The sequence below is a fragment of the Strigops habroptila genome, chromosome 16 (assembly GCF_004027225.2).
Source record: "Strigops habroptila isolate Jane chromosome 16, bStrHab1.2.pri, whole genome shotgun sequence".
Lineage (NCBI taxonomy): Eukaryota > Metazoa > Chordata > Aves > Psittaciformes > Psittacidae > Strigops > Strigops habroptila.
In genome coordinates, this window is record NC_044292.2 from 1,260,069 (window position 1) to 1,273,703 (window position 13,635).

A 13,635-nucleotide genomic window follows, 5' to 3' on the forward strand; every position below is an offset into this window, starting at 1 on the left:
TTGGGGTTAATAAATGTACCCAACCCATTGTCTCTGGCCACAGGAGGAGTCAGGTCACAGAGGCCAGGCTTGCCTCTGGAATGAGGAGGAGCTGGAGACTTGGAGAGCCTTTCCCCTCTTTCCCGTCTCCTTCACAGCTCAAGTTGGTGCAAGGTGGAAGGGAATTGGGAAGGAGCAGGGTCTGGGTACAGGTAGATCCCTGGAAGGCTGGTGGTGTTTCTCCAGTGCTACCAAGTTGCTGGAGTGGGTTGTTGGCACAGTCGGACTCTTCAGTAAGCTTGGCCTGTCTCTACTGGTAGGAGGCCCAGAACGGCTGAATGTTCTCCCAGCTTCATCCTGCGCTGTGTGGACAGACTCACGTTCTTGGCCAAATAATCAACAGCAGCTGAAGAGGAGGGGAAAAAAGAGGAGGGTGAGAAAACAGTACAACATTAGCATGCAGTGGAAGGGAGGCTTTCAGCATCAAAGGGTGTGTAACCAACAGACCTTGCAAACAGACTCATACAAAGAGGCTCAATGCAGTTGAGTTGTCACGGACATGAGGGTCTTGCAGTGTCACAGACATGATGGTTCTGCCAGAAATACCTGACGGGACAGATGCTGCTGGGGTCAAGCGTAGCTGTGGTGTGCAGAGTGCCCTCTGTGTGTGCTGCTGCAGCCCCTCGAATCTCTCCATGAAACGAGCTCAAACTCTACTTCTGCTATGGAAAATGGTGTTTCCAAGGGAGCTGCCTGAAGATGAGCCTGAGCAGAAAGCCAGTGGGATAAGCCTTCCAGCCTCACCTCCCTGTATCAACTCACGGCAGCAAAGTCAACTCCTGCACTCGGTGTAAATGATTCCAGAGAATCCAGTGGAAGCTCAGCAAGGCTGGACAGGGCTTGAATCCGACTCACTGCTGTGTGCTGACTCATCTCTGTAAGCTCTGCTGCCTGCCTCCATCCAGCCTTCCTAAGGGAAAGCGCTTTGCTTATCTCCATCTGAGTGAGAAACAGCAGCCATAACTCCTGAGGTGATGCTTAACCTGTATCCCAGCTCGCCTGACTGCCTCATGGTCTGAGGGGGAAGAGGACCAGGGCAGGATGGTGACATTGTTCATTAGCTGAGCTTCAGTCAAAGTCTTTCCCTTTCACTAGCTTTAATGTCTCAAATTAGATTAATAAGGAGCTGGCAGGAGATGTACAATCGGTGCCAATGAGTAAACAAATTTCAGCCATCAACGTCTTGTCAGACGCCTGCCCCAGAGGAGGTCCCTTCCAGACACAAATTCTTATTAGACTTGTCATATCTATTAGAATTCCTTTCACGCTTCTGCGTTCCATCACCGGCATCATTAACACAGCTCCGGCCTTTGGGAACTGAAAGGACCACATTAATCTGGCATCCCTGCTCCTCACCGGCTGGGACAGCGCAGGCTCGGCTCGGGGTGAGTTCTGTGGGGCTGAAGGGAGGTGTGCTGGGGAGCTTCTGCAGGCAGCAGGGTCTGGATGGAGCTCAGTGAGGCAAGTGGAGCTGGTTCTTCTCAGGGAGCAGGGTCCTGAGGTAGCTCAACTCGGGTGCTGGGCTCTGTAATGTTGTGTTATGGTGCCTCCAGCTTCAAGGGAGGGTGGATATGGGATCAGACCCCAAGCTATGGGGTCTCATCCACACCTTGGTCCCCTGATATGTCAGGTAACCACATTAAACATGTCTTTGAGAAGATGTAAGTAAAGAGGAAATTCACTCCTCAGACACACTGTGTGTGGGGTTGGGCCTCTGTTGCTGTTGTCACCTGTGTTCTAGGTGAATTCAGATGGGTGCTTGGGAAGGGAGGGAGGTGAACAGCCAGAGCTCCAGGAAAAATGGGAATTTGATGGCAATCCCACCCTTCTATAAAAAACCTGCTAACCTCCCAGTATTGCTTCTTGTGGGAAAAGTTCAAAGGCACCAGGGTATCCCCTGCCAGAAGTCATAATACAGTTTGTTGGTTTAACAGAGTGGAAGCCAAAATAAAACCAGAAACTCACCATAAGTACTCTGGGTGTTTATTTGCTTATGTGAGAGAGAAAGTGTGTCTGGGTTTGGGTTTCTAAAACAGAGAATAAGGCAAGAAATGGGGGGAGAGACTCCCTGCAGGTCAGTTCCAAAGCCTATCAAAGCTACAGAGCTCTTATTTGCCAGCCCTGGTTATGTCCCCTGTCATACAGAGCCTGCTCCCCCGCTATAGCACCCCCCCATTTTTATTGTATCAGTGTTCATTAAAAAGAGTTTTGATACTTTTTTGCTGCATCATAAAAGAAAGAAACATATGACTTGAACTGAACATCAATAAATGGTCCTGTGAAGGTCACCTCCCATGAATCAGCATTGAAACAGCATTTGAAAAGAAGCAGAGAAGAAATAAAAAGCAGGAGGAATTGAAGTATCTACTGAACACAACATGCACCAAGGCAAGAAAAAGTGTTGTTATATCAAGGCCATCTTCATGTAAGTGATTGCTCTGACAGGACTCATTACCAATGAAAACTGTTTCCTCACATAGAGATTATTGTAGATGGGGCCCATTATAAGTAAGGTTTATAGTGAAGCAGACTTACATATTGCCCCTGCAGAGTTGTAAATGCAAATATCTATATGCAGATGTGCTCACGTGTGGGATTTGTGGCTTAATGTAGTTTTTACTTTAGAACAGCCAGTGCTGGTTTGTGCTGCACCTGCAATGCAGTGTCGCTCTGGCTTGGCCACTGTGCTGGGGAGGACCCCAGCTCCTGGCACTGGGAAGCAGTGGCACCATGGATGGTGTGTGATGGTTTCTCACCTACCTTCCTTGCCCCGGCTGGAAGAACTCCTTCATGACTAGTGACCTGCACGTCCCTAAGCACGGGACATGGCTGGACTAACACTGTCAGCCACACAAGACTTGCTGCTGGGCTCTCCTGACTATTAACAGGAAAACATTCCTGTTCCAAACCGAGCCCAGTGGGCTCTGAACTGGACTGGCAAATAGAATGGGTGTCCAGCAGAAAAGAGGGAGCGCTGTGACAGAAATCAGGAAAGGGGGGCAAATAACACCATAAATAGGGCTGCTGAGCAGTTGTTCATCAGCACAAGGAGAGGCCCAAGTGAAAATTCCTGCTGCAAAGCAAGACAAACCCTTCTTTCTCTTTCCTCCTCCTTTGCTGGAGAAGGAAAACGTCGCTCGTCCTCCTTACTTTATTTTTTACACACATGGGTGTGACTAACGTCTTGCCCAAGGGAATCTTTATTGGAAATCCATGGTATTGGAATTTGTTTAAGATTTTTATCAATAGCACGTGTGTCCAGCCTCACATCCAGAAGCGAGGGGAAGGTCAAGGGGTCACAGATCAAACTCCCGAAAACCAAAAAGAGGGGGGCTGGGGGGAAGCAGCTATTGATCCCGTCTGCCGCCACAGCCGGTTCTCATTTAGCTGGAGAAGTTAAAGACATTAAAGGGCTGTGACGGAGAGGGGAATAAAAAGCCACAGCCAAATGGAAGGAAAGGTCACTGAGGACAAGCTATGGGCAAAGCAGGAGTGCTCCCGGAGGAAGAGGATGCACCTTTAACCCTCCACGGGATCACTCTCTCACACCACCACACTTATTATTAGTTTAACACCAGCAGGTGAGCCCTTTGCCAGGCTCGCTGGTGTTTGTGTGACCCAAGCATTCGGGAGGAGAAACAGACCCTCCCCGCGTCCCTCTGCCTTTCAGGGCTGAGGTTTAGGTTCAGGATTACAACTCCAGGCTCACTTCAGCTTTTGCAGAAGCACAGCCCAGTTGACAGGCATCGCCTTGATGTGTTTTGGATCAAAACCTCAGAGCATGAGCCCAGCCCTTGCCTGATGGAGGGCAGGGGAGGGACACATACACTAAGGGATGGCATTAAAATCCCAGCTTTCCTCTGGCTGAGCAGGGTGAACACGTTGTAGGGCTTCTGGAGAAGCAAGAACTGGAGATGGAAGGAGACAGGTCTGGAAGTTGTCTTTTTCTAATGGAATTGTTGTACCTAAAATGTTTCAGTGGGGACTTTGGACTTGGACCATGAGGGTGCTGGGGAGGCTCTGTGGAGCAATCGCTATCTGTGCCTGATGAGTAGATTCCCTTTTCCTCTCTAGATGGACAGATTTCTTTACTGTTCTTTACTGTGAGGGTGGTGAGGCACTGGAACAGGCTGCCCAAAGAAGTGCTAAATGCTTCATCCCTGGCAGTGTTCAAGGCCACGTTGGACAGGTCTAGTGTGAGGTGTCCCTGCCCATGGCAGGGGATTGAAACTAGATGATCTTAAGGTCCTTTCCAACCCAAACCATTCTACGATTCTATGATTTCTATAGAAATCTCTTCCAATACAATATCTATACCTTCTTACATCCCCCCACTCTCTTCTCCTGCTCCCTGTGCAGGGAGAATACAACCAGAGCACTTACTTTGTCCATACTGTCCATATTGGTAGCCAGCCACTGGGTCCACGCTGTAACTGGTGGTGCTGTAGGTGGGAGGACAGTAGGATTGGGAAGTTGGGAGGCTGTCCACAGACTTGATGGAGTCGCTCCTCTGGCTGCAGCTGGCAGAGATGGAGTTGGTGGTGTCCAAGCCACCGTGAAGGGGAGAGATGGAGAAGTCGGCCTGGGGTTGTGGAGGAACCCCGCTGGGGTTGCTCAGGATGCTCATCACCTGCAGAAACACAGGAGACAACACATCAGTGCCTGGAGGAGAAAGGGGGTGTGTGCAGCTGCCTTCATGCATACCAGGGAGCAACAGTGCATGTACAATGGTGCTCTATCATTATAAAAGACAATATCAAGATAGGTTTGGCCAGGCTGGAGAATGAAGGTCTGCTTCCACCAAGTAACAACACACAGACCCCAGAGTTGGCTCTAATGCTTAGTCCTTAGGACTAATGAAAGTCCTTAACAGGGATAACTGAGAAGCTCCTTCAAGGCACACATGGTCTTTCTTTGCTGACCTGCCAATGTTAGCTGTTGTGTTAGTCCTGTTACAGTGTTAGCGCTGTTCAGAATGAACACTGGAGAAAGGAAGAAACTTGGGACAAACCTCTTTAGCACACACTGCCATGAACTGAGGACAAGCATCCCCTCCCTTGCTAAGCACTGCCCTCAGAGACACAAAAGACGGAGCAAAAATCTGTATTTTCCAAAAAGGACACTGAAGACAGCCCCTTTCTTTGGAAGTCCGAGTGGGGCTTGGCCTGCAAAGGTCCCTAACCAAACCAGACGCAAACCCATTCTGGCTTTGATGCGGATTCAGCTTTAGGGACTAAAAAGTCAAAGTTTTCTTTTCCCTGCAACGTTAAAGGAGAACAAGTCCTGGTTCGGCTCATTTCAGTGGAGTGCTTGCTTGGAAAATGTAATTAAATTTGCACACAAACGCTCTTCCTGCTTTGAGACCTGAAAACAGATGAACTTTTTTCTTCTTTTGCAACAAAAAATGCCAGATTTGTTCCTGCGGGTGACTTTGGGGTAAGCTGCTGCCCACTGGCCTTCACACAAGGACCCTGATCCCGCCAGCACTCTAATGCAATTGCCTTCTGCAATCAGCCAAATTACCCCCGGGCTGCCAAGTTAAAAGTGGAAAGAGTTTGCAGGAGCAGGGCCGTGGCGAGGGAAGGAAGGGAATTCCTGGTGCCTCTTGGTTGATCTTGCTGGAGTTGTGCTGGGGAAGGAGGGGGGGAGCGGGGACAGGCCCTCACCTCGGGGGGCCGGGACCGCGCTCAGATGCCGAGCGGCTGAACCCCTCCGAATTGAGCATAACCTTATTGACATCAATTAAAGTGGCAAATTGGAAATATTTGGAGCCTGGCAAGTGGTAAAATGAGCCCTTTATCCCCCACCAGAGGCCTGGTGAGCTATTGTGCAGAGGATACATTCTCTGGAAGGACACAAGCGGGGTTGTATAGAGCGGCGTCTCCCCTTCCTGCTCACCCCGACACCTTCCCCATTCCCTCCTCCCTCACCTTCCTGCCGGAGCTGGGGCTTAGCCTGAATAACCAGCTACGTGCTGGCCTTTGCTTTCTAAAGCTTCTCCTCCCCCCGGAAGGGCTCAGGAGTCCTGCAAAGATGCTTTCCCTTGATGTGATGCCACCTCCCGACTCGGCCGGCCTGAGATCCTTCCCAGGCATTTGTCTGGGAGGGGAATTTGGGAGCAGGGGTGGCTGGACCCCCGTGGAGGGGGAGGCGGTGGGGAGGTACTGGGGAGGGGGCTAGTTGAAAAGCCTGGAAAATCAATCTAACGCTGACCACTGCGGTTGTCTGCGACGCGGTACAGAGACAAGGGAACAAGCTTTGAACCAGCAGCGCAGTGGCAGCAGCAGAGAGCTCAGAGGGTTCATTTAACCTCTGCTCCTTCAGGGTTTTCAGCCTGCACTGAGCTTAGGGTTTGTTGCTGGTCCCCAGAAGTTAAAACTGGCTTAGCTGTCTCTACCCTGCAGGGCAGATACGCTCCAGCTAGAGCCTAAGTTACCTCCAGCTCTCCAGACCCTCTGGCACAGCTTCTTAATCACAGTGATTAAGCCTGGAGGTATCTAACGAAGTTGTTTAGCCAAAACACTGTGCAAAATGTGCCCGTGGAACTCCCTGCCCCATGACAGCCCAAAGACTGAAAGGGGTGAAGGAAGGACATTGCATTTAAACATGCAAGACAGAGTGGATTAATATGAGAATAGGGCTGTCATGCTTTTCTGTGGGGATGTAACGCAAACCTCTCTGCCCCAAGGCTTATGCAGCAGGGCAACCATGGGAGTGCAGCCTGAAGGGGGGGGTTCCAGCTGCAGAGTTATTTGTAACCTTCCACTCAAGCCAGGTCATGAACTTTGATCTGGGTCCACCATGAATCCCCTCGAATGCCCCTCGATCCTACTGGCTGCAGACCTCAAAGCTTCAGCATCGCCTCAGTGTAGGTGCTACACCCTGCACTGCTTCTCCTGACGGATAACCAGGACACTCACACATACAGCAGCCACGAGACATTACTGGATTTCATTCACAAGCAGAATCAGATGCTTAAAACAATAAACATCCTTCTTGAAAACACAGACATACAAACGATGAGTTCTTGTTAGAAAGCTCCAGCTTGGGAAGCACAAAGGTTTCTCCTCTCACTTCCAGAGCTGTCCAGGTCTGGCAGTGCTGCCTGACTGCGGATGTGCTGAAAGAAATCTTGCTCTACCAGATGAAGGGCAACTGGAACCACTCACAGAGCAGAGGGGTTTCTAGTGCTCTCCTTCCTGGCTGTCTCCCCAAAAGAGTCAGCTGCTTTATATTACTCAGGGAAAAGAAAAGGCTCTTAAAGCAAGCAGAAGTTGTATTAACACTTCCGCTAAGGCCCTGCTAAAAAGAACAGAGGATGTAAAGCGACGTTGGTAAATGAAACCCAGATTCACACTCTGCAGATTCAGACAAGAAGCTTGCACAAATCCTCCTGAAGAGAGTAATTGGCTTTAATCAGTCAGAATCAGGACTGATTTCTAATCCCAGCTCTGCCACTGACTCACAAGGGCTTGTGCAAGTCACTTAAGCTAGGACTCAACTCAACTAACCTTAGCCATGAGAAGTTAAGTTTCTGGTCAGTGCTAATCCTTTAGAATCCCTCTACAGAGAGACTGACACTTTTGAAGGACAATTCAACTCATCCTAAGACCCCTTACGGGACAAGACAGGCTGAATTTCCCTCTGGAACTCCATGGTGAAATGTAAGGATGTCAATCTTTCATCTCGGCGATGCAACGGTGGGGAATGGATACGTAACTGTGTGGATGCTGGAGAGGGGAGATGCTGGAAGGTGACTACAAGATGAACATCCCTGCTGGATGCTCCCATGGAAGTAGGGTGGAGGAGTCCTGCAGAGGAATCCTGAGGGCAGCTGTGGGGTTCCAAAATCACCATTCCCTCCAGAAACGTTGACCACGGGAATGCCTTTTCCAGGCAATGTGAGGCCGAGCTCCCCTGAGATGCTGTTTGCGCAGGTTTATCAGAGGACAACATCTGATCTTCCCCACCCCAGGACACGGAGGTGTTAGAAATAACAAGAGTGAACTGGAGATCTCTATCCCCTCTTCACTATGCAGCCACCCAGCACGGATAACCCTCCACGAGCCCTCCAGCCTCAGCAGGCCCCTCGTATCCGACTTCTTGTTTCAGCTGGATAAACTCATTTTCCAGGCAACTTTTGAACTTAGGAAAGTCGGGGGCATCTGGAGAAATCCCTTCCTCAAGAATGCAAAGTCCTTTTACCTTTTCTTTTTGACCTTGCTTTCTTATAATTTATTACTTCTTGGTGCATTATCATCACTAACTAAAAATCAATAACCTCTTCACATCTGTAAGGTTTTATCTGGAGGGAAATCTGCTCCCTGTCCATCACAGTGACTGACAGCCTTCCCTTTCCCCTCCTTCTCATCACTTGTCTCTCTCCCTTTCCCCATCTCCTTTCCCTTTGCTGCTGTCCCAAATCAGTCACAGGCATGGCATGGGCTTGCACTTTGGGGTAAGTCAATAACAGCCACAGTGTTGGAGGAGCCTTTGGCCTTGTTTCTACCCTTTCCAGAGGTCATTTGTCATGGGGGAGAGGTCCTGGTGTGTTGGGGAGACCAAGGTTAATGCACAAAGACCCTCCTGGATGAAAGAGCCACCCCCCCCGTCACCTCCTGCTGCTGCCTCCCTCCTCACCCTCATGTCTGCAGCTCCCCCCTGCTCCCCCCCGGGACGTTTCATCACTCTCTCCCATACTTTAAAAGAAGGGGAGTTAAAAAAATGTAATTAATTCCCTCCATTTCTGAGCTGGCCTCAGGGCCTCTGGCCATGGAAGCTGCAGCAGGGGAAATGTGCACCCTTTATGATAAACCAACGTGGCTTTGGGAAGGGAAGTGCAATTAGGGCCTTCAATGTGGGCAATCAGGCCGTCAGATTTTTGGGTTGGGGAGGGGTGGTTGGGGGTGTGTGGAGGGACTCAAGGGGCAGACAAGTGATAGGGAGAGATACTGTGAGCTACAGAAGGGTGTGAGTGCACCAGGGAGGATGGCAGGGAAGGTTTGTGACAGAACCTTGTCCAAGCACTGGTCTTTGTGGCCAGGAGCTCAATGGGAGATACCAGAGCAGCCCAGACCATGGTCTACATCCTCAGAGTCCCTACACCTCCTGCCCATATTATCAGCTTGCTTGAGGCTTCCTAAGATAACCAGCTGATAGAGACATCAGGCCCTGGCCACAGCAGGCTTCATACCTACACCCAGTGATGCTACAGGAGGACACTGAGGTGTTAGAAGGAGATCAAACTCCAGCAAACAAAGTGATGGGGAGGCAGGAGCCTGTGGATGGCATTTTCCAGAGTGACCCCTGCTTCTGTGGTGTCTCCATTTGTGGACACTCGATTTGACACAGCACAAAGCGTCCAAAATCAGAGGCTGCCTTAGAGAAATGCTGCATTTAGAAACTGCTGAGCCTGGCTAAGTCCTGAATCGAGGGAAGCTGGAATGATCTGCAGTAGCTGAAGGGTCTTAACTCCAGAGAAGCTGCTGGGTGGTCCCCAAAGAATGCAAACTGGATACCAGGCTGAAGCTGGAAAGGGAAAACCAGAGGAAGGGTCTCCTGGCAGCAAGGAGTGTTTCTGAGGCTGTGGTCCTGCTTTCCTAGGAATGGGTAGAGATCCTCTCGTTTTGGGAAAGGCTGGAAATGTGATCAGTGGGAATATTTGATACTGCATCAGGCAAAAAGCACTAGGAAATTGTGTGTAAAGAGCATTTGTAGGCTGAAATCTCTTTGTTTCAGCTTTCTGTGGTATTCACAGTTACACTGCTTCCTAGGGAATGGGAAGTCTGCCAGGGGCCTGATGGCCATGCTGGGAAACATGCTGGATCTTATGGATTTACTAACAGCATGGACCAAGTTAGTGATTCCCTCTGAGTTCCTCCATGAGGGCTTGGGCTCTGCCATTTGTGGCTGATTCAGCTTCATGCTCTGGCCTCCAAGACTTTTCTTACCTACTTGGTGGGGGGACACAGCTTAATCTTTTCCATCTTTATTGTGCAGCCTGTTCAGCTAATCTTTCCTTTCTCTCTCGCAGAAGGCAACCCTTCCTCATGTTAATGCTTTTTGATCTCTCTGGATTCATTTTCACTTGGTGGGAAGAGGAAGAGTTGATTATTCTATACATACATTAAATGGAAACAAAATGAAGAGGTGACTGCAGGACTACTGAAAGCCAAAGAGAGTTAGGAGGAGATAAATACAGTTTCCCCAAAGATCTTCACTTGAAAGGAGGATAAATATATGCAAATATGCCCCTAGGTAGGACTAAAGTGACTTATGTAGCAATCACTGACACTGCACTCCCAAAACCAAGCAATTAATTTTGAGTATGTTCTAAATCATTCCACCCAGCTGAGTTGTATCCCAATATGCCAAACTAATGCAGTATATACACCCATTCAACCTGATCCTGCAATCAGGCCAAGGATCCAGACAGTGCTTCACACTTCTTGCACACTTCTGATCCAGGTAACAGCAGTTCCTTCCATCTAATGTCATTTCCAACTAAATTTTGGGGCCCAGGGAGCAAATTTCACGTTAGCCTTCCATAAGGGTAACTTCCCTGACTCCCAGCACGGTCTGGATTCACACTGGTATAAATGAGTATGTGACTTAACTCTCTACTTCTATTTTGTTGTGGACTGGAGTTTAAGAAACCTGATGTTCCACTGCCTCATCCAGCCAGGTATTTATATTCCATCCACCCATAATGTGTTAGAAATCACAGACTGGTTTGGGTTGGAAAGGAGCTGAAGCTCATCCAGTTCTAACCCCTGCCCCGGGCAGGGACACCTTCCACTAGAGCAGGTTGCTCCAAGCCCCTGTGTCCAACCTGGCCTTGAACACTGCCAGGGATGGGGCAGCCACAGCTTCTCTGGGCACCCTGTGCCAGCGCCTCAGCACCCTCACAGGGAAGAGCTTCCTTGTATCTAACCTGAACTTCCCCTGTTTCAGTTTGAACCCATCACCCCTTGTCCTATCCCTACAGTCCCTGATGAAGGTCCCTCTCCAGCATCCTTGTAGCCCCCTTCAGACACTGGAAGCTGCTCTGAGGTCTCCACGCAGCTTCTCTTCTCCAGGCTCAACAGTCCCAATGTTCTCAGCCTGTCTCCATACGGGAGGTGCTCCAGCCCCTGATCATCCTTGTGGCCTCCTCTGGACTTGTTCCAACAGTTCCATGAGCTATATGAGCTAACACAATCTCATAAGTCCCTCCTGCTGAGGAAGGACTCCAGGGCTGACGTGGCTGCTGCTGCATTGCAGTAATGTCTCATTTTCCTAACCTTCCCCATTTCCTGGGAAAATACGTGGATGCCAATGAAGTGCCTTTCCAAAGTGTGTCAGAAGCACGGCTGGGAGCAGAACACCATGTGCCTGAATCCTTTCAGGTGTGTATGGGACAGATCACACCAGATCCCTTCAAAGTGGTCAGAAACAGTTACTGTGGGCCTGTGCTTGAACAGCTTGACAGTGAACAATCAACCCACAAATATCATCAATGCCTTTCAGTGACTTCAAACACCTGGAGGATGTTTCAGCGCCATAGGGAAGTGGTCTAGGACACAGCAGATGAAATGGAGGTGAGCATTTGTGTCCTACAATGATCCTGTTCACTCAACAGATGAGAAAGTGCCACACACTCATGATGGAGAGGGCTTGGGGAGGTGCTGGGGATGAGATGGAGCTGGGGATGCGATGGTGAGCTGCAGCAAAGCAGACCAATGCAGGCTGCACAAGGGGAGGATTAGCGAAAAAGGCGATGGGAAGTTATTACCTGATTGTTCAAGGCTATGGTGAGGTTCCACCTGGAGCACTGCATCTTGTTTTGGGCACCCTGCTTCTGTAGAGATGTACAAATTATAGAGAAGGTCTAAAGAAAAGTTTCTAAGCTATACAAAAGAATGGGAAGGTCTTAGCTATAAAGGTAAGAGAAATGGCTTAAGTCTGGATGGTCTGGGAAAGAGGAGTGGGCTCTTCTTGCAGTGGAAATACCATCAGGAAATCAGAAGCACCACAGGGTTACACATCCAATAAGGGCTATCAGAAATCCTGCAGGAGACATGTAATTTGGAGGGGAAGGGCAGAGGCATCACTGGGAATGGGAATTATTACATTAAAAGCTGTTTGATCTAGAAACACAAGCTACCATCCCTGGCATTAGGGCACCAAACTCTACTGTCACTTAGATAAATGCAGATGGCAAAGGTTTTAGCAGTCTGGATAACTAGAGAGGAAACAAAAAGATACGCTGTGCTAGTATGGGCTGTTAGAGGCAAAGGGGGGCCCAGTTCTGCAGGCATCAGTTTCACCAACAAGCAAAATCAAGAGCCAGAATGGGAGAGACTAGAGCCAAAAGACTAACTAGCACCCCACCACCCAAACTGTCCAAGGGGGCTGATTTTCATGCACTGCTGAGTATCTCCCCTCTGAAAATGCTATTCGTGCTTTACTAATCATCAATATTGTTAATCATCTTGTGTTAACCAAACCTGAAGTGTTTTTTCATGATTAAATTGGAATTGCTACGACATTTTGTACAGAATAGCCAAAAGAAGGCCAATGCTTCCCAAACGTGCTGGTCAGCAAACTGAGCCACCCCGTCCTCTTTATTTCTAGGCAGTAGTCTGCCTTAGCAGAAGCCACCACAAGCAAACTCTACCCTGATGCTGTTTTTCCTGTGAATATGGTTCTCTGTGAATGTCAAGTGAATACACTGGAAAGGAAAGTCTCCAGGGGAAAATCCCTTTGTGGAGACACGGAGCATCTCTGGGCAACTTTACACCTAACTGAAGGAATACGAATCTTGTTTGTAGCATTTTGGAATTCACAAAGTCACCTGGGATGAGAAAGCAGAAAGGCACAACCATGGGAAACTGGAATTCCTAAACATTTCCAATCTGGAAGAAGGACTCAGGTTAGGTTTGGCTTTGGGAATGAGCTGGGCTTGTGTCTTTTCTTCTACACCTACTTGTCCATTCTTGGGTAAGCTCAGACATGCTGATGGCAGGTGGGGAACAAAAAGCTTTTGGGGCTCGGTGAGAAATTCGAAACACCAAGAAAGAAACAAAACCATGCTCAATCAGCCCTAAATCTATTGCTGTGCATCTGCCTGATGTGGATAGCTGCAGAGTGGGGAGACCATGCAGCAAAACCAAGCACCAGCAAATTAAAACTGGTTGATAAACTTGTGTTATTCCTCTCTCCAACAGCCTCCCGCTGGCAGAGCCTAACAAAGACAACCCCAAATTCACAGAAAGGCCTCTCCTTCCCCTCCTCCCTTTCCATTTCTCTCCCTCATTTGATTATTTCTCTCTTTTTTCCCCATTTCTCAGCTAAGCTGCTCTGTGCTCGCTCACTATCACAACCCCCCGCGGACACTGGTAATGGAGTGCGGGTGCTGACTTACTGCTTCCAAACAAGATTTCCTGAGATCCTTTGAGTCTGCTCCATGCCCCCCCCCCTTCTCCTGCTTTTCTCTCTGTGTCTCTCTCTTTTTGGAGAGTGGAGGGGAGCCTCTATAAATGTGAAAGGAGCTGCACTACAAAGAGTCCTCCGAGTGGCATATCCCAGCCCCAGGCGAAGCTGCTTGGTGCACTG

General features: G+C 49.2%; 1 protein-coding gene across 4 annotated transcripts in view; it reads right to left on the bottom strand.

Moving 5' to 3' along the window:
- Positions 1-269: 269 nt before the first annotated feature.
- PAX7 (paired box 7) overlaps positions 270-13,635 on the bottom strand; it is a 99,556-nt gene continuing 86,190 nt past the window's right edge. For 3 of the 4 annotated variants that reach the window (XM_030507710.1, XM_030507711.1, XM_030507708.1), the window contains exons 8-9: positions 4,423-4,669; positions 270-385 (exon numbers count right to left, since the gene is read on the bottom strand). In XM_030507710.1, the coding sequence (XP_030363570.1) occupies positions 270-385; positions 4,423-4,669 (363 nt within the window). Of the gene's footprint in view, positions 386-4,422; positions 4,670-11,812; positions 11,879-13,635 lie in introns of all 4 variants that reach the window. The other variant, XM_030507707.1, reaches the window with a different exon arrangement.